At 48.2% G+C, this 18,721-nt stretch overlaps 1 protein-coding gene across 1 annotated transcript in view; it reads left to right on the top strand.

Annotated features, from left to right (window-relative positions):
* Nucleotides 1–18,721, top strand: part of LOC126249677 (organic cation transporter protein-like) — a 210,546-nt gene that overhangs the window by 38,393 nt on the left and 153,432 nt on the right. Inside the window, exon 2 of the mRNA XM_049951356.1 lies at nucleotides 16,203–16,335. Coding sequence (XP_049807313.1) covers nucleotides 16,203–16,335 — 133 coding nt within the window. The remainder of the gene's footprint in view (nucleotides 1–16,202; nucleotides 16,336–18,721) is intronic.

Here is an 18,721-nt window from a genome sequence, read left to right as displayed (position 1 = left end):
TAGTGCCTGTTTTCTTTTCCAGTTTGTCATCTGCACCCATATACAAATTAATTTAGATAAATTATTTAAGCAAAAATTATGCCCCCCTGCGGGTCCGGGGATTAGAATAGGCACGAGGTAATCCTGCCTGTCGTAAGAGGCGACTAAGAGGAGTCACACGTTTTGGCCTTTATGTGATGGTCCATGGTCCCCTTCAGGGTTTGACCTCCATTTTTCAAAATTTTCCCGAAGAGCGAACCAACTGGGGAAGGGCGCCTTACATGGTGCACCGTGGTCATCGTGCCTTGAGATCTTTAGCCCACTTTCTCATCATCGCACTGCAGTCCAGCTCATTCTCCATCTCTTGGGCGAGGACGCCTTTCTGGGTGCGTTTTCCACCATGCACTATGCAGTGTCGCTTTTTGCGCCGACGATGACCATGGACTTCTTTGCACTTCATATCCAGCACGGTAGCCAGTCTGTTGTCGTGGGGCCGCCATGTACCCTATTGGTTGTAGCCCCCTGACAACACAAGGATTGCTCTGCTGATGCCTGCGCCGTTAACTCCCCACGTATGCCAAGGAGTAGATGCCCATCACCCTGGGGCATCAGAACTCCCTGCAATGGCCATCCTGCCAGGTGGCCCTTGCTGCGGCTGGGTGGTGCCTGTGGGGAGGGCCCCTGGTTGAAGTATGTGGCATCAGGGCGGATGACACGCCATGAAGCATAGTACGTCATCTCTTGCTGGTGGTCCGTCGCCTCAAGTCTCTAGGCAGGCAAAGTCTGACTTCAATTCTAAGAAATTTTACCCCAAGTCGTTCCCCTCCCTGGCGACACCATGGGAGGAAAGCCAGGCAAAGGATGGCAGTGAAGCTTATTTGCCCAGGTACCTCGTATGTACGAGAGTTGATGGGGAATGTATCATGTACATGAAGCCTCAGTTTTTTGTGGATCATTTGGAGGACAAGTTTGGGGAGGTGGAGGGCTTTTCCCAAATGCGCTCTGGGTCAGTCTTGATAAAAACAGCATCCTCTGCCCAGTTGCGGGCATTACTCGCTTGTGGCAAGTTGGGGGATGTTTCTGTTACCATCACGCCTCATAAGAGCTTAAATATGGTCCAGACTATTATATTCCACAGGGACCTTCTTTCGCAGTCTGACGACGAGCTGCCCGCCAATTTAGAGAGGCGAGATATTCATTTCGACTGGCACGTCCATCAGGTTCTGAGGGATAACCAGGTTGCCACCAGTGCCTTCATCTTGGCCTTCAAGGGTGACACATTGCCCAAGAAGGTCAAGGTGATGGTCTACCACTGTGACATCAAGACATATATTCCTCCCCTGATGCGGTGCTTTAACTGCTGGAAGTTCGGCCGTATGTCTTCCCACTGCACTTGCAGCCCCACCTGTTGAGATTGTAGACGTCCATCGTATCCCAATACCCCATGTGCCCCGTCCCCCATCTGTGTCAACTGTGGAGAGCATCATTCACCTTGCTCGCCAGACTGCAGGATTTTAAAGAAAGAGAGGAAAATCATGGAATATAAGACCCTGGACCGACTGACCTACACTAAGGCTAAGAGGAAATTTGGGTGCCTACATCCTGTGGCTATGGCATCCTCATACGCCGCCACTACGAAAACAGTTGTCGCCCCATCAGTTCCTAGAATTCCTGTCGCCTCTCGGAACCAGGAGACTACATCTGCTCCCTTGACGGTGAGGGGCACTTCCCTCCCTGTTGCTCTCGCACCAACTACTTTGCAAAAAATTTCAGTCCCCACTTGTGAGCCAGAGAAGCGTAAGGTTTCTTCGGCTCCTCTCGCTAGGAAGGGGTCCCATGGTTCACTCCCTTCCCAGGTTTCTGCTAGTGGGAAAGATGACACCCACCAGCGGCTGAAGAGCCCAAAAGCAGCTGGTCATAGGGCTTCACACTCATACTTAGTCCCAGAGACTGATTCAGTGAAGTCCTCCTAGCCAGGGAAACCTAAGGAACAGCGCGAGAAATCGAAAAAGAAGACCCCTAAGAAAAAGGAACTTGCGGTGGCACCCACACCACCGCTACATACAAGCTCTGCGTCTGAGGATGGGGTGGAGATTCTGGCGTGTGCTGAGGACCTGGATCTCGCTGGACCCTCAGACACAATGGATACAGAGTGCTCAGGCAAAAAGTCGGTGGCAGCAGGTGACCCTGAGGCGTAAATTGCCTCATTGAATGTTCCGTGCCTTCCCAGTCTCACGATGATGTCATCCTCCAGTGGAATTGTGGCGGTTTTTTCCACCGCCTGGTTGAGCTACGGCAACTGTTAAGCTTTACACCTGCTACCTGCATTGCCCTCCAGGAAACCTGGTTCCCGGCAATGCGGACCCATGCCCTCCGTGGCTATAAGGGATATTACAGGAACCGTAGCGACTATAATTGGGTGTCAGGTGGAGTTTGCGTTTATGTCCTAAACTCAGCCTGCAGTGAAACTGTGCCCCTTCAAACCCCTCTTTGAGCTGTGGCTGTCAGAATACGGAAAATGCAGGAAATAACTGTCTGCAATGTATATCTTCCTCCGGAGGGTGCAGTACCTCTGAATGTATTAGCTGCACTGATTGATCAACTCCCTAAACCTTTCCTACCTTTGGGAGATTTTAACGCCCATTACCCCTTGTGGGGTGACACCGTGCTTACTGGCCAAGGCAGAGATGTCGAAACTTTACTGTCTTACAAGGGGAGGCCGCCAATTGTGAAATTCAGATTCGATTCATACTGCGCATAATAAAAGCTCATGGCCAGAGGTGTAATGTGGCAAAGCACCAAGATGCACTTCTTAGCCGTTGTCGAGAAAATCGACAGTTAAAAGAAGCCGTTGCGGTGAAATACTCTCTACGATTAATTAATTTCTACAGCGTCGTGGCGCAGCGGTAAGCGCTCGGGTTCGTAATCCGAAGGTAGCCGGATCGAATCTCGCGCCATGCAATTTTTTTTATTATTAGTTTTTTGTAATTCAAATATATATAGACCACAATCGTTTCTGCGGCAGAAAACGCGATTCCTCGCTCTTTAGGGTGCCCCCGGCGAAAGACAGTCCCTTGGTGGTTGCCGGAAGACGCTGAGGCAATTACAGAGCGTCGACGAGCTCTACAGCGACATAAGTGGCACCCTTCCCTAGAGCATCTGATAGCCTTTAAGCAGCTCCGTGCCGGTGTATGTGAGCTTATAAAAAGACGGAAACAGGAGTGTTGGGAGAGGCACGTGTCGACCATTGGGTGCCATACGTCACCTTCCAAAGTCTGGACGAAGATAAGACCTCTTTTTGGGTACCAGACATCAACAGGTGCCTCTGGAGTTACCAGCAATGGCGTGCTATGTACCGACGCAAATGCGATTGCCGAGCACTTTGCTGAGCACTATGCTCGAGCCTTTGCATCAGAGAACTACCCCCCAGCCCCTCAAATGGGAATGGAAAGGAAAGTCCTCTCGTTCACCACACACCACGGTGAACCTTATAACGCCTCATTTATTTGGACTAGGAGCTCCTCAGCGCACTTGCACATTGCCCCGACACAGCTCCTGGCCGGATCGGATCCACAGTCAGATGATTAAACATCTCTCGTGTGATTACAAGCGCCATCTTCTCGTCATCTTCAACCAGATCTGGTTCTATGGCGTCTTTCCATCGCAATGACGAGCGAGTACCATCGTTCCGGTGCTCAAACCTGGTAAAACCCGCTTGATGTGGATAGCTATCGGCTCATCAGCCTCACCAACGTTGTTTGTTAGTTGCTGGAACGTATGGTGTGTCGGTGGTTGGGGTGGGTCCTGGAGTCACGTGGCCTACTGGCTCCATGTCAGGGCGGCTTCCACCAGGGGGCTCTACCACTGATAATCTTGTGCCCTCGAGTCTGTCAGCCGCGTCAGATTAGCCGAACGGTCTAAGGCGCTGCAGTCATGGACTGTGCGGCTGGTCCCAGCGGAGGTTCGAGTCCTCCCTCAGGCATGTGTGTGTGTGTTTGTCCTTAGGATAATTTAGGTTAAGTAGTTTGTAAGCTTAGGAACTGATGACCTTAGCAGTTAAGTCCCATAAGATTTTACACGCATTTGAACATTTTCGAGTCTGTCATCCGAACAGCCTTTTCCAGACGCCAACAGCTTGTTGCCATCTTTTTTGATCCACGCAAAGCGTACAACACCACCTCGCGACATCATATCCTTGCCACATTATATGGGTGGGGTCTCCAAGGCCCGCTCCCGATCTTTATCCAGAATTTCCTGTCTCTTCGTACTTTCCATGTCGAAGCTGGTGCCTCACATAGTTCCCTCCATATCCAGGAGAATGGGGTCCCTCAGGGCTCTGTATTGAGTGTATCACTATTTTTTGTGGCCATTAACGGTCTAGCAGCAGCTGTGGGGCTGTCCGTCTCACCCTCTCTGTATGCAGACGACTTCTGCATTTTGTACTGCTCAACCAGTACTGGTGTTGCTGAGCAGCGCCTACAGGGAGCCATCCACAAGGCGCAGTCATGGGCTCTCGCCCACTTCTTCGAGGTTTCGGCCTCTAAGTCGTATGTCATGCACTTCTGTCGGCGTTGTGCCGTTCATCCGGAACCAGAACTTTACCTTAATGACGATCCACTCACTGTAGTGGAGACATATCGATTCTTAGTACTTGTTTTCGACACCTGATTGACTTGGCTGCCTCACCTTTGTCAGCTTAAGCGGAAGTGCTGGCAGTACCTCCATGCCCTCCAATGCCTGAGCAACGCCAACTAGGGTGCAGATCGCTCTACTCTGCTGCAGCTCTACAAAGCCCTCGTTCAATCCCGCCTCGACTATGGGAGTCTGGTTTATGGATCGCCAGCGCCCTCAGCGTTGCGTGTACTCGACCCAGTGCACCACTGTGGCATTCGCCTAGCGACGGGAGCTTTTAGAACGAGTCCAGTGACCAGTGTCCTGGTGGAGGCCGGAGTCCCTTCATTTTAGATCTGACGTGCACAACTGCTTGCCAGTTACGTTGTACATGTTCATAGTTCTCCTGAGCATCTGAATTACCGTCTCCTTCTTCCACCCATGGCAGTTCATCTCTTGCATCGGCAGCCCAAGTCAGGGCTAATGATTGTGGTTCGCATGCAAACCCTTCTGTCTGAACTGGAGTCTTTCCCTTTACCACCACCCATCCAGGGCCATCCACATACACCTCCTTGGTGTACACCTAGGCCGCAGATTTGTCTGGACATTTCTCATGACTCTAAGGACTCAAGTTACTCCTGCCGCTCTCCGCTGTCACTTCCTCTCGATTCTTGACGTGTTCTGGGGCTCTGAAGTGGTTTACAACGATGGCATATGGTCATGTTGGCTTCGCCTACGTCCACAGAAGCCATTTTGAACAGCATTCCTTGCCCGATGCCCGCAGTGTATTCACTGCAGAGCTGGTGGCCATCTTTCGTGCTCTTCAGTATATCTGTTCATGCTCCGTGGAATCGTAATTCTGTGTACTGACCCCTTGAGCAGCCTACAAGCTATCGACCAGTGCTACCCTACCATCCTCTGGTAGCGTCCATCCAGGAGTCCATCTGTGTCCTGGACCGGTCCCATCGTTCAGAGGTGTTTCTGTGGACCCCAGGAGGCGTCAGCATCCCAGTCAATGAACTTGCCGACAGGCTGGCCAAACAGGCTACGCGGAAACCGCTTGTGGAGATGGGCATCTCTGAACCTGACATGTGTTCTGACTTACGCCATAGGGTTTTTCGGCTTTGGGAGACGGAATGGCATAACAGTACACACAACAAACTGCGTGTCATTAATGAGACTACGAATGTGTGGAAGACTTCCATGCAGACGTCTCCCTGGGAATCAGTTGTCCTCTACCGGCTCCACATTGGCCACGCTTGGCGAGACACGGTTACTTCCTGCGCCGTGAAGATCCACCTGAGTGTCCGTGCGGTGCCCGGTTGACAGTGGTCCATATTCTGGTGCACTGTCCCACTTTGACTGCCCAGCGACGAAACTTGGGTTACCAGACTCGTTGCCGCTAATTTTATCCGACAACGCCTCATCGGCTGATTTAGTTTTACGTTTCATTCGTAAGGGTGGGTTTTATCATTTGATCTAAGTTTTAGCGCATGTCCTTTGTCCCTCTGTGTCCTCCACCCTAGTTCTTCTAGGGTGGAGGTTTTAATGTGTTCCAGAGTGGCTGTCTTCTTTTTTATTCTCATGGTCTGCCAGCCATGGTAATCTGCTTTGTTGTTTTAATCTCTTCATCCCGTTTCTTGCGTTTCTGTGGTTTTCTTGTCCCCTTTTGTCCATTTACATGTTTGTTACCCTTCATCGTTCTTGTGATTTTTCCTTTCATTCCGTTTTGAGTTGTCAGTCTCGTTTGTTTTATTCTCACACTTGTTGCATTGTTTTATTCAGAACAAGGGACTGATGACCTAGTAGTTTGGTCTATGGCTATGCCTGAAATTAATTAATTCTGTGTGTGTGTGTGTCTATTTACATTATGTTTCACTTACGTTTTCTTTTTACCTCATCTTCTTCACTGTGAAGTTCTGTAAGAGAGAGAGAAGGTTTGAGAATTTTTTCATTATTATTAAGATGAGGAAAAAAGAAAACCGAAGCGAAACATAATGTAAATAGACACACACACACACAGACACACACACACACACACACACACACACACACACACACACACACAACCTTCCACATAGAATTAATTCATTTCAGGCTTAGGCATAAGAATTCCCAAATCGTAATTTTTGCTTAATTAATTTGTATACATTAAGTTGTATATGGTTGCAGATGACAAACTGGAAAAGAAATGTAGGCGCCCCGGTGGTCCCGGTCGCCTGTGGTGGACTGGAGGCCGAGCGGTGACCTCTCCAGTTGTCAGGATGCTAGGAAATGACTGTGGATGCGTCAGAAACGCCAAAGAAACATTATTAATTCATAACACCTTTATTCCTGCCGAGAAAAATGTGGCTTGGTAATATCAACGACCTTCCCGAGTCCTCGCTGACTCATAACGATGACACCAGCTCCGGGCCGCACAGTCTTGCTAGCGCAGCGCCTCGTGCTGTGACGTAGCAAAAGAATGTCCTTACTTCGTACTTCGGCCCAACTGGCCGGCCGGCTCGGCTGTGGAGAGCAAGCTGCTGCACGTAGGAGGCTCCGTGTTGGAGTCCCGGCGCTGTCGGCATGGGAGGCGTTCTCGTAGTGCGGAGTTTACTCTATTCCACCCCATTTCTTCCCTGCCCCTCCTGGTGGCTCGTCCGCGGTGGACGGTCGGAACGGTCTGCAGTCCCCCAGCGTCGTCGGCTCACCTGGTTGGGACGGCGGATGCACAGGGCCTAGGCCCCGCACGATCTCGACGACGGCTCACTTATGCGGTCAGCATTGGCGGCGAGAGAGTCTGCCGCGGTGTCTGCTAATCCTGGGTTGATGATTGACAGCGGCAGCAGAGAGGACCAGAGCTGGCACTGTCCACTCACGTCTGCTGCTGGATGGGCCGCCCTTACTGCAACATCTCCTTAATAAAGATTAACATGTCGATCACCGAGCTGAATGCTACGCAGCGACCCAGTACGCACCTAACTGCAAGTCTAACTGCGAGTGCCTTGTTGCTATCAAAGCTGGCGTATTTAAAGGAAGCACGAGCGACCTCCTGAAGTAATGCTCATTTGTAGTGAACGCATTTGTTCCACTTATACTGCTGATTCATCTGTCGTACTTGCCCCTTAGGTGTTCTTGCGACAGAGTTACATGTTGTTACGACAGACTTACGCGAAGTTGTGAAATGCAGTACAGCTGATGCTATACCTCTGTCTTACACTCTACGAAAGTCTCCGTCCAACACAAACCTGCGTGCTAAGCAATTCTCTCTCGCCTGTTGTGCTTAACCAGGCCATTGCCCCTGCGTGACGACACATTCCGACACATGTGCAATCCTCTTGGCTAACCTACTGCCTCTGGCTCTCGCATAGGCAACGAAACTTTGACAATATTCCACGTTTCTAACTCTTTACTATTCCGCGACACTACAGAAAACAGGCACTATACAAGCATAATACCTCAGGAAAACCACACTATGTGGTAAGAAGGTATGAATACATAATTTTATGTGTTCTTCAAAACTTTGTAATTACGATTTTAAAAACTAACATTTACATGTGTACAAACAGTAAAGAATATTCTTTATGTTTAACAGTCATAAAATAAAAGCCCGCTGACGATACTGCAACTGCAGTGAAAGATGTTTGTGTTTTGCTAAAGGCGGACCCCATCCAAAAACATATGTATTGTTAAAGAAAAACACGGACAAATGAGCTTCAAACCTCAAGATGATTACTCATGTACTAGATTATATTGATTTAAGGAGCTCTGCAGGTAAGTAATCGAGACCATCTTCTTCTTGTTCTTCTGTTTTGCTAGTGCTTAGCGTTTATGATTTTATAGTCTCCATTGAAAAACTCTTCATTTTATAGCCATTTTATTTATCTAATTCAAGTTATAACTTTTTTTTTAATTTTGGCAATTTAGAATTCCAATTTCCGTAGCTTGCCGTACCTCAAAAGCATTCTGACATTTCAAGTCTTAGATAGCATAGTTTCTGTTTCATAGCGTTAAATGAATGTTGGGGCGGTCCCCTACAGGATATCAGATTGACGCACTGACCCAGAGATTTTAACCAGGGCTTGTACAGCATTGGTTACTTATACCTGTCGCATCTCAAATGTGAATGTTGCTTGGGACTGGGCGACAGCATTCGGAAAGTAGGGAAATAATTGGCTGGCCTAAGTGAGAGGGAGTCGTGACCTTGAGTTGTTAAAATTCCATTGTTACAAAACCCGAGGCTTGGAATAAGCACTGAAATGACAAGCAGTGTGAATGTTTTACACTCTCTGACTTTATTCAGCAAACAGTATCAACCCCTGATACATTTGCTCTAAAGGAATTCTGTCTACTTAAAACGAAACTGTCAGTACTTACGTTCACCCATGACACGACGCACAGAAGTCCCTAGCTAAAGGGGCGGGGTTCCATAGCTACCCTGCAATAACGGCAGATAACTCTGCTGAGGCCTGCCTGGCAATCTCGTTGTCTGCCCCTGCTGATAGTACTGCCAACTACCTACTCTGACTGCAATAGGCCTCTCGGAGCGTCCTGCTTCCGAGTTTTGTTTGGTTTCCCCCTTCGCCCTCACCAGTTCGTGACGTTGTGTGTTTTGGAAGGGCACTGACCATCTCATTAGGTATATTTGTGGACTATTCTTTGAAGGCTGAGTGAGTGGACGGAAGCGTGTGTCGTTAAATCATGCCTTTGGCCTGGAGTAGGGTCTCCATGACCAATAGGTGCCCCTTTATCCCTCTCTTACCTTCACTCCTTGTGGTCAGTTATATCACTTTTGCTTTTACAGCTTACAGTGTTATTGCTGTACGCGACAGTCGCCACCCTCGAGCGTCTGTTAAAAAGTCATGTGATACCTCCTAATATTGTGTCGGACCTCCTTTTGCACAGCACAGTGAAACAACTCGTCGTGGCATAGGCACAAAAAGTGTTTGGAAGTCCCCAGCAAAAATACTAAGCCAAGCTGCCTCTATAGCCACGCATACTTGCGAATGTGTTGCCGGTGCAGGTTTGTGCATGAATTAACCTCTCGGTTATGTCACATAAATATTCAATGGGTGGCAAGTCATTCGCCAGAATTATCCAGAATGTTCTTCAAACCAATCACGAATAATTGTGGCCCAGTGACATCGTTCATTGTCATCCATAAAAATTCCATCATTACTTGGAAACATGAAGTCCATGAATGGCTGCAAATGGTCTCCAATTAGCCGAACGTAACCATTTCCAGTCAACGATCGGTCCAGTTGGACCAGAGGGCAGCCCACACCATTATGGAGCCACCACCAGCTTGCACAGTGGCATGTTGACAACTTGGGTCCATGGCTTCGTGGGATCTACGCCACACTCGAACCCTATCATCATATCTTACAAACTGAAATCGAGACTCATCTGAACAGGTCACGATTTTCCAATCGTTTGGGGTCCAACTGATACGGTCACGAGTCCAGGAGTGGCCCTGCAGGCGATGTAGTGCTGCGTGATCTTCTGCTGCTATAGCCCATTTACGCCACATTTCGCGCAGTGTCCTGACGGATACGTTCGTCGGACGTCCCTCATTGACTTTTGCGGTTATTTCACGGAGTGTTGCTTGTCTGTTAGCACTGACAACTCTAAGCAGGCTTCGCTGCTCTCGGACGTAAAATGATGGCAGTCGGCCACTGCATTATCCACAGTGAGACGTAACGCCTGAAATCTGGTGTTCTCGGCGCACTCTTGACGCTATGGATCTCGGAATATTGAATTCTGTCCATTGTTAGTAGCGTGGTTTACGTCAAACTAACAAAAGACGCAGCTTGCGACACGAACGAAAGACGGCCTCAAAGTCCGGCATTCGGTCGGCCACATCGGCTCAGTAATTGTTGAACATGCCAGCGTGGGATTATGCACAGTCTATATCTTTGAACTTCTGTTCGAAATGCCGGCAGAAGACATGATGGCGGCACTGCTCACTTGTGGATCAGTTCACGGGCAAGTAGCAGAGAAATGGGCACATTTCACTACGTAACCAGTTTTGAATGGAGTGAGCTGAGTCCGCATTGAGCTGAAGAAACATGTCTCATCCTACCTCTTCATTTGCGGTAGCCGGATCATAGTCATATATGATGTGCAGCAAAGACCCTTCTGGATACGGCAAAGAAGGGAATGTGCGAAAGGAGTGCCTCCATCGCAGAATTACGCAGCTGCGAACCAACGACGCTTCTCCCCTTCTGGCTGCGAGATCCGTTCCACACACCTACACGGCGTCACTGAGACCCGATGCTCTCCGGACGACTGCGCAGCAACTTCCACAAGATCTTTCACAATCTGCAGAGACCAGACGAGACGAGGCCGACCGTCTAAAACAGTGACCGGTGCCTCTCCCGAAGATTCCGGTGCTGGATGAAGATGTTGTCAGACTTGAAGGTGATATGGATCTCGATGCCATGGTTGTGCCTACAGCCACCTTTGTTCCTGACCATCTTGTCGTCTGACTGAACCACACCCCCACAAACAGAGGTCATCAACACGACGCAAGAAGAGGAGGATGACATCTACAGCAGAATCGAAATCGTGCTTCCACGTCTCACGCGCAGTTGCCGGCGCCTGTGCGTACCACAGGCAGGACAATTAACCGTCTGACTCCGGAACACAGCAACTCTCTGAAGACCCTGACGGCGGGTTTTCTCACGCCACCATCACGGATACTGTGACGATAACGGCTCGTCCTGCATCAGCGCTAATCGGATCTGACTGACCCGTTTCGTGTGTGGACGACGTTGGAAATTTGTGGTAAGGTCTTATGGTACCAAACTGCTCAGGACATCGGTCCCTAAGCTTACACAATAACTTAAATTAAGGACCACACACACACACCCATGCCCGAGGGAGGACTCGTCGAACCTCCGACGGGGGGGGGGGGGGGGGGGGGGGCAGCCGCGCGGACCGTGACAAGACGCCCCAGACAGCGCGTGACTGGACGACGTTTTGCCCGAGCCCCCACTAGACTAAGAAATTACACAGCCCACCACGGTGAATCGGTCGTGAACAGGAGACAGACAATGATTAAGAACCTGCGACATGCGCTGTTGGCGAAATGAGTGCGCACGGCAACCTATTGCCAACGCAGGCGCACAGAATTGCCACCATCAATTGAAATGTGAACGGTTCCTTTGTTAAACAGGAACTGTTACGTGATACGTCACGTGCAGCGGACGTTGCAGTTGCCCTGTTCCAAGAACTACAGATGGAGACTTAGCCTGATTTTTATGATTATAATGCATACGATACCACCCACCAACGGAGATACCGGTGCTGCGATTATCATGCGCGATGGCATTACAGTAGAAGACGTCATTTACTTGCAGCACATCAGATCAGATCAGAGAAAGTCTATGCGCCATCCGGCACAGACCAACGACACCAGAGCACCCACAGTTTTATTCTGAAACGTTCACACTGCTTTTTCTGGGAGGATATGCGCATATAATTGTCGGCGGAGATTTCAACAAGTTCTCGAGAGGAAGGATCAATATCCAAATTTTACCACCTGCCCCGAACCCCGTTACACAGTACGTCGACTCAATCTTATAGACACCAGAGAAGTGGTGCCCGACGCTCGCCTGGGTTATACGTACGTCACTAGGCACTCAGTCAGTCTATTGGATCGTGTCTACGTGACTTCCCTGTTCGATTCAGACGACCTGAACGCGGGAAGGTGGCCTTCGATCTTCTCAGACCATAGTGTTTATGTGTGCACGATCAACCTCCAACGTGAAACAAAATGACATAGTCCGGGTCAGTGGAAACGTAGCCTCGTCTGTTTACAAGAAACGGAATGTCGATGAATGGTCATGACCACATTGGAATCCTGTGAAAGGCACATCACACAGTACTCGTCCATGCTCCTTTGGTGGGTACAGTGTGTAAAGCTAGCTCTACGCCCCACAGTGGTAGAATATGGCAAAGAACGGATGAAATGGCCCAGAGACACAACAGAATTTTACTTCATGACCCTCCGGGACAGCAACCGCTTTCACCGGAACCTCAGGCTGAGGTTCAGCGCCTTAGGCCTGATATTTTAGCTCTTACTCGGTGCCTGTGGGATGGTGTAGTTGTCCGAGCACGATGCCAAGACAGCATCAATGGAGAAGTGACGTCAGTGCACCACGTCGTAGGAGATCTTAGACGCCATCTACAAGCGCTGATACAGTCCTTGCGTTTACTTCACGGCCGACGGCTGGTATCACAGGCAGACATGGCAACAGTCTTCGAAGCTAACAAGCGTCTTTTCTATCGTGAGAAAGACGCTAACGTTGGGGCACGTACAGACATACTACACGCAGTCCATTGCACCTTTGATGCCCCGTTGGCGGACTCTCTTTTAGCAAACATTTCCACTGAAGACACCATTGATGCGCTAGCCAAGGGGCTCTCAGCCGAACACCAGGACCACACAGCTTGCCGTTAGAATTTTAGAGGACCTTTAAAGACTTAATGCTGCCGTGATGGAGGGAAATGCCCAGTAACTACTGTCCCCTACGATGCTGTCGCAACCGGAATTTCTGGACCGTCTAATCATTCCGATACCCAGATCCTCTGGAGGCATGCGACCTGACAGCTTTCGTCCAATCACTTTACTCAAATCAAATTTTAAGATTTCTACGTGCCTTCTCACGATGCGTCTCAGACGGGTCCTGCACCAGGTCCTGTCGCCCGCGCAGACGTCCTCGGGCGGAGATGCTAATATAAATTTAACGCTAAGTGATTATAGGAACGTCATCGACATTGCAACAATCTGTCTATTCAAGCGAGCCATGATTTCCGTCGACTTCGATCAGGCACTCGATCACATGAATCACACATTCCTCGCAAAGGCGATGGAAAGGAAGGATTTCCCATCTTCCTTCGTCCTCGTACTCATGAGTTCCCTTCGTGACGTTTCGTCGAGGGTGATAGCCAGTGGACGGATGACGACACCAATATCATTCGTAAGAACAGTCCGACAGGGTTGCCCCTTTCAACGATCATGTACACCATCGCAATAGAACCACTTCTCCCTGGGGGGGGGGAATGCCGTGCCTATGCAGACGACCCAATCTTCATCGTACTCACCAACGAGGAGGTTCAAAAGGCAACCTGGTGGGTCGAGCAATACGAGAAGGGAGCGTACAGCCACATGAAGATCTCCAAATCCTGCCCGAGACGGTTGGAAGGGGAATCACGGATGGAAGTGTGGCTCCGTTCAGGACGATGTCTAGAAATAGTTTTCACTTGAGACATCCGTCGCACCACGGCTATCAACTTTCATCGTCTTCTTCAGAACATCAGGACTGGCATTCGAAGCAGTTATTGTGATCAATGGACATGTTACGAAAGGTGCAGTTTATTGACATTGATATAGCATACCCCATAACACACGCCGAACAGATTTTACCTGCCTCTACAGTGATGGCGCGCCGGATCCGAGCGACCTTCGGTTGCTTTGTCAGTTCCGGTCACATATTCAAGGTCATGTATGACACTATCGTACTCCCTAAGCGAAGAGGGGGAGGAAGGGGGGTCTCAGCCTGGTCAATGTCCGTACACTCGCTACAGCTCTTTACGTACATACAATCTTAATCTTGATGTTATGGAATCAGAGCCTCACCAGTATCACTGAACTTTTATCGACGGACTCGTGCCTAGTTCATGTCGACCGCCGATCGCCCTGGCCCACATTGCACTATCACTATCACATATCAAACTTTTCCCTCTTGAATACAATTACGTCCATGAAGACTTTCCTCGTAGGACTCCCACTACGTGGGATGTTCCTCACCTGTTAATGGGGAATCGCCTCAGGAACGTTGCCGAAGGACGTCACCCAGAAGTTAGGTGGCCGGTGGTGTGGCGCGCACTTTGTCAACCATACTTCATCACGGAAACGAGCGCCACCTGGTATATAGTCGTTACCGGTAAATACCGGACGCGACACAAACTCCTTGCCATCGCCTCGCCCCTCTGGCTGAAGTGTGATGTGGACGACGTAGACAAACACCGTGTCCTCTGCGGCACACCAGTGGACGTATAGTTCCTTCTCCAGCGGGTACAGGGCATTTATCTCCAGGTGTCAACGCACATGATCGTCCCCAATACGTTCCTCCGTCCGAACGAATGGTATGGTCGTCCTTTATCTTTCCAGAAATGACCCCAAGAAAGAGATCGATTTTTGGACGTTTTTGCTGACACGACACCACATACTGAGACGATACGTCTAATACCAGTCCACTATTTAGGGAACATTTTTCCAACGTGCCCCACAGTTGGAACCTCCCCGGTGATATGTACAACAGTATAAACATGCTTCTGTATCTTCAATTACAATGAAGCATGGCTGTCTGTACAATGCTGTTCCTTCGTGAACAGTCAGAGATGCAGTGGCCTCAGTAGCAGCAAGCACGCGGTAGTCGTTACTGATAAGAGCTGCGCGCTACGTCACTACTGATAAGCGCCCAGCCAGCCAATCAGCGCCCGACCGGAAGGGCGGTGCCGCACCGGAAGCTCTTTTTAGCAGCGGATCGTACTCTATTAGAACTAGAGCGCGATCCCTCCCGCTCTGGCGGCAGCCAGGCGAAGCTCGTTCAAGGTCACCCGCCTTACGTAGCTGCAGCGACTAAGTGAAGACAGCCATGCAACTAAGTGCTTACGGCTCTGTAGTTGCAATTAAAACCCAATATGGTAGTGTCATAACTTGTAGCTATATAGTATTTCGAGAAATATTCTGATGATCATCAAAGACTCGGCGTTGTTTTCCAAAGTTATGTCCTCAACTGGCTTCTTGAAAACGAGCGATGGCCCATTTGTTTTCGCACATCAGGAGCATCTTGGAGTTATTTGTTCCTGTTCCCCATGTTAAATAAATGAGTTTTCTGTTATTATTTTACACTACGTAACTGAAAAATTAAAAAAATAAAAAGACCTACACAAAATTGTTTCCTTAGTTGCCTGTATTCTGTAATTTCTAGTCAGTGTATAAAAGTTAATTGTAGAGAAAGTTCTGTTTGATTTAAGAACTTTGATTATTAAAGAAATATGTAAGCCGACCGCTCACTATAAGCTGGAAAGCCGGGTTCAAACCGGCCCGGCAAAATTTTCACATGTCACTTTAGGTAGTACATCTATACCTGTCACAGTTAAGTTGCATTTCAGAAATAAATTTCAGTATTTGAAACTTTACTTCGTTATCAAATATAAAACAGTTTTTCGGTCTTGTGTACTTAGATGTCACAGCTACAGCGAATATCGTATAATATGACTTTCAGACGTTACTGTTTCGTGGCTTGCGCTCGTAACCTTTGTCGACGTTGCGGTTGATTTTAAAATGTCACATATCACACTTTTGTTCACCCAACAAAATTTTGTAACGATTTTCAGCTGGAAGTCTGCGAGCTTCTGTTCTAGGAACGTATGTTCCGGCAACGGCTTCTTCAAAAATACGAACAAAATTAAAAGTGCAAGAGAGAGACAAGCTATAAGAACAAAAAGGAAATGAAAAGGGGTTTTGAATTTGAGCAATGCAAATTTTGTATCATTTCCGAGGATTAGCTTCAAACTGGAGACTGATACCGGCAAACAGAAAATACTGCGTCTTTCAGCACAGCCTGTGCGTCGATCCAACAGTGGCAGAGGGGGCGCAGTTACCGCGTATCAGGCCACAAGACCAGTCAGCGGAAATGATCCATTTGACTGGGACCGACGGGAGTGCACGTTCTCACAGCGGCAGGAACAGTGAGTGAATTGCAGCTTACAGCGCTACAAAACTACGCAACTAAGTGCTTACGGCTCTGTAGTTGCAATTAAAACCCAATATGGTAGTGTCATAACTTGTAGCTATATAGTATTTCGAGAAACTGATAGCGCATGAACTATACATTACAACACAAAGAAACAAGTATTATTTTGATTTAATCGTCTGTTGGATGTTGTAGCGCTTCTTATTTTTCATGCTTGCTAAGAAAAACTGGAGAGGACTTCCGCGTCGTGGAAGCCACCGTTTTATAGTTTTGTTGTAACCCATTCTATCATTAGCTGAAAATTAAGGAAAGTTTTCCCAAGACCCATTTCAGATAACTGGGAAAGCATCCTCACTGATGATAACATAAACATTTTGAATATGCTTCTTTTTTATGTTTTGATTACTGTAGAGTTAAATCTGTTCTCTTTGAAATATGCTTTTTCTGTGACTTACGGTGTTCACTGTTCAGTTTCAAATGTTGTAATGAGAACTTATTTTCCCATTAGTTATCGACAGAGGTTCAAGACAAAAACATTTTTTCTGGTTTTTAGAAGCCCACTTCTCCTTAAACTGCATTTGGTTTCTATAAGTACTTTACCTTAACTTCGTAAAACTGTACTATACGTAACTTCACATAAATTCTACATTGACTTTGTACGTTTTACATTCAGTGCTGCGTAGCTGTGCGTTCATTTGACTATCGTGTGAATTGCGAACTTCAAGAATGCAGTGTTTGTAGGTTCGCTCTTATTTGTGAATGTGTGTATGTGTGTGCGTGTGTGTGTGTGTGTGTGTGTGTGTGTGTGTGAGAGAGAGAGAGAGAGAGAGAGAGATATTAGACCATATCTTTTGTTAATTTAGGAAATGTGCGATTTGACAGGTTTATCTAGTAGTTTAATAGACATTTCTTTTCCGTTACTTTCCTGTAGAGTAAGAAAGTATTCCTCACAAATTAGTCTTATAATTTACATGCCTTTATCTCTTTTAGTTTTATGTTGGTGCTGCAGAGTTCCATAAATTGTTCTGTATTTCTATGCTCTTTACACACTGAAGCGTCAAAGAAACTGGTATAGCCATGCATATTCCAATACAGAGATATATAAACCGGCAGAATACGGCGCTGCGGTCGGCAACGCCTATATAAGACAAAAAGTGTCTGGGGCGGTTGTTAGATGGTTACTGCTGCTACAATGGCAGGTTACCAAGATTTTAGTGAGTTTGAACGTGGTGTTACAGTCGACGCACGAGCGATGGTACACAGCACCTCCGAGGTAACGATGAAGTGGAGGTTTTACCGTACGATCATTTCACGAGTGTACCGTGAATATCAGGAATCCGGTAAAATATCAAATCTCCAACATCGCTACGACCAGAAAAAGATCCTGCAAGAACGGGACCAACGACTAGAGAGGATCGTTCAACGTGAAAAGCGCAACCATTCCGAAAATTGCTGCAGATTTCAGTGCTGGACCATCAACAAGTGTCAGCGTCGAACCATTCAATGAAACATCATCAGTATGGGCTTTCGGAGCCGAAGGCCCACTCGTGTACCCTTGACGACTACACGACACAAAGCTTTACCCCTCGCCTGGGCCAGTCAGCACTGACATTGGACTGTTGATGACTGGAAACATGTTGTCTGGTCGGACAAGGCTCGTTTCAAATTGTATCGAGCAGATGGACGTGTACGGGTATGGAGACAACCTCACGAATCCGTGGTCCCTGCATGTTAGAAGGGGACTGTTCAAGCTGTTGGAGGTTCTGTAATGGTGAGGGGCGTGTGCAGTTGGAGTGATATGGGACCCCTGGTACGTCTAGGTACGACTCTTACAGGTGTCATGTACGTAAGCATCCTGTCTAGTCACCTGCATCCATTCATGTCCATTGTGCATTCCGACGGACTCGGGCAATTCCAGCAGGACAATGCGACACCCCACACGTCCAGAAATGCTACAGAGTGGCTCCTGGAACACTATTCTGAGTTTAAACGCTTCCGCTGGCCACCAGACTCCCCAAACATGAACATTATTGAGCATATCTGGGCTGCCTTGCAACGTGCTGTTCAGAAGAGATTTCCACTCCCTTGTACTCTTACGGATTTATGGACAGCGCTGCATGATTCATGGTGTCAGTGCCCTCCAGCACTACTAGTCGAGTCCATGCCACGTCGTGTTGCGGCACTTGTACGTGATCGCGGGGGCCCTACACGATATAGGCAGGTGCAACAGTTTCTTTGGCTCTCCAGCATATATGGTGTCAAATATACTACTAGTTCCACATATCTTCCACCGCACATGTTGCACTTTAATTGATAAATACTTGATGCCTAGTATAGCTCTGGTTTTGCTTCTATTTTAGGGAAATACTTGTCAATGGAAT

This window comes from Schistocerca nitens, chromosome 3 (assembly GCF_023898315.1).
Source record: "Schistocerca nitens isolate TAMUIC-IGC-003100 chromosome 3, iqSchNite1.1, whole genome shotgun sequence".
In the NCBI taxonomy this organism is placed as follows: Eukaryota; Metazoa; Arthropoda; class Insecta; order Orthoptera; family Acrididae; genus Schistocerca; species Schistocerca nitens.
The sequence above is the reverse complement of the archived record's forward strand: the minus strand, read 5'-3'. Positions and strand labels throughout refer to the sequence as shown.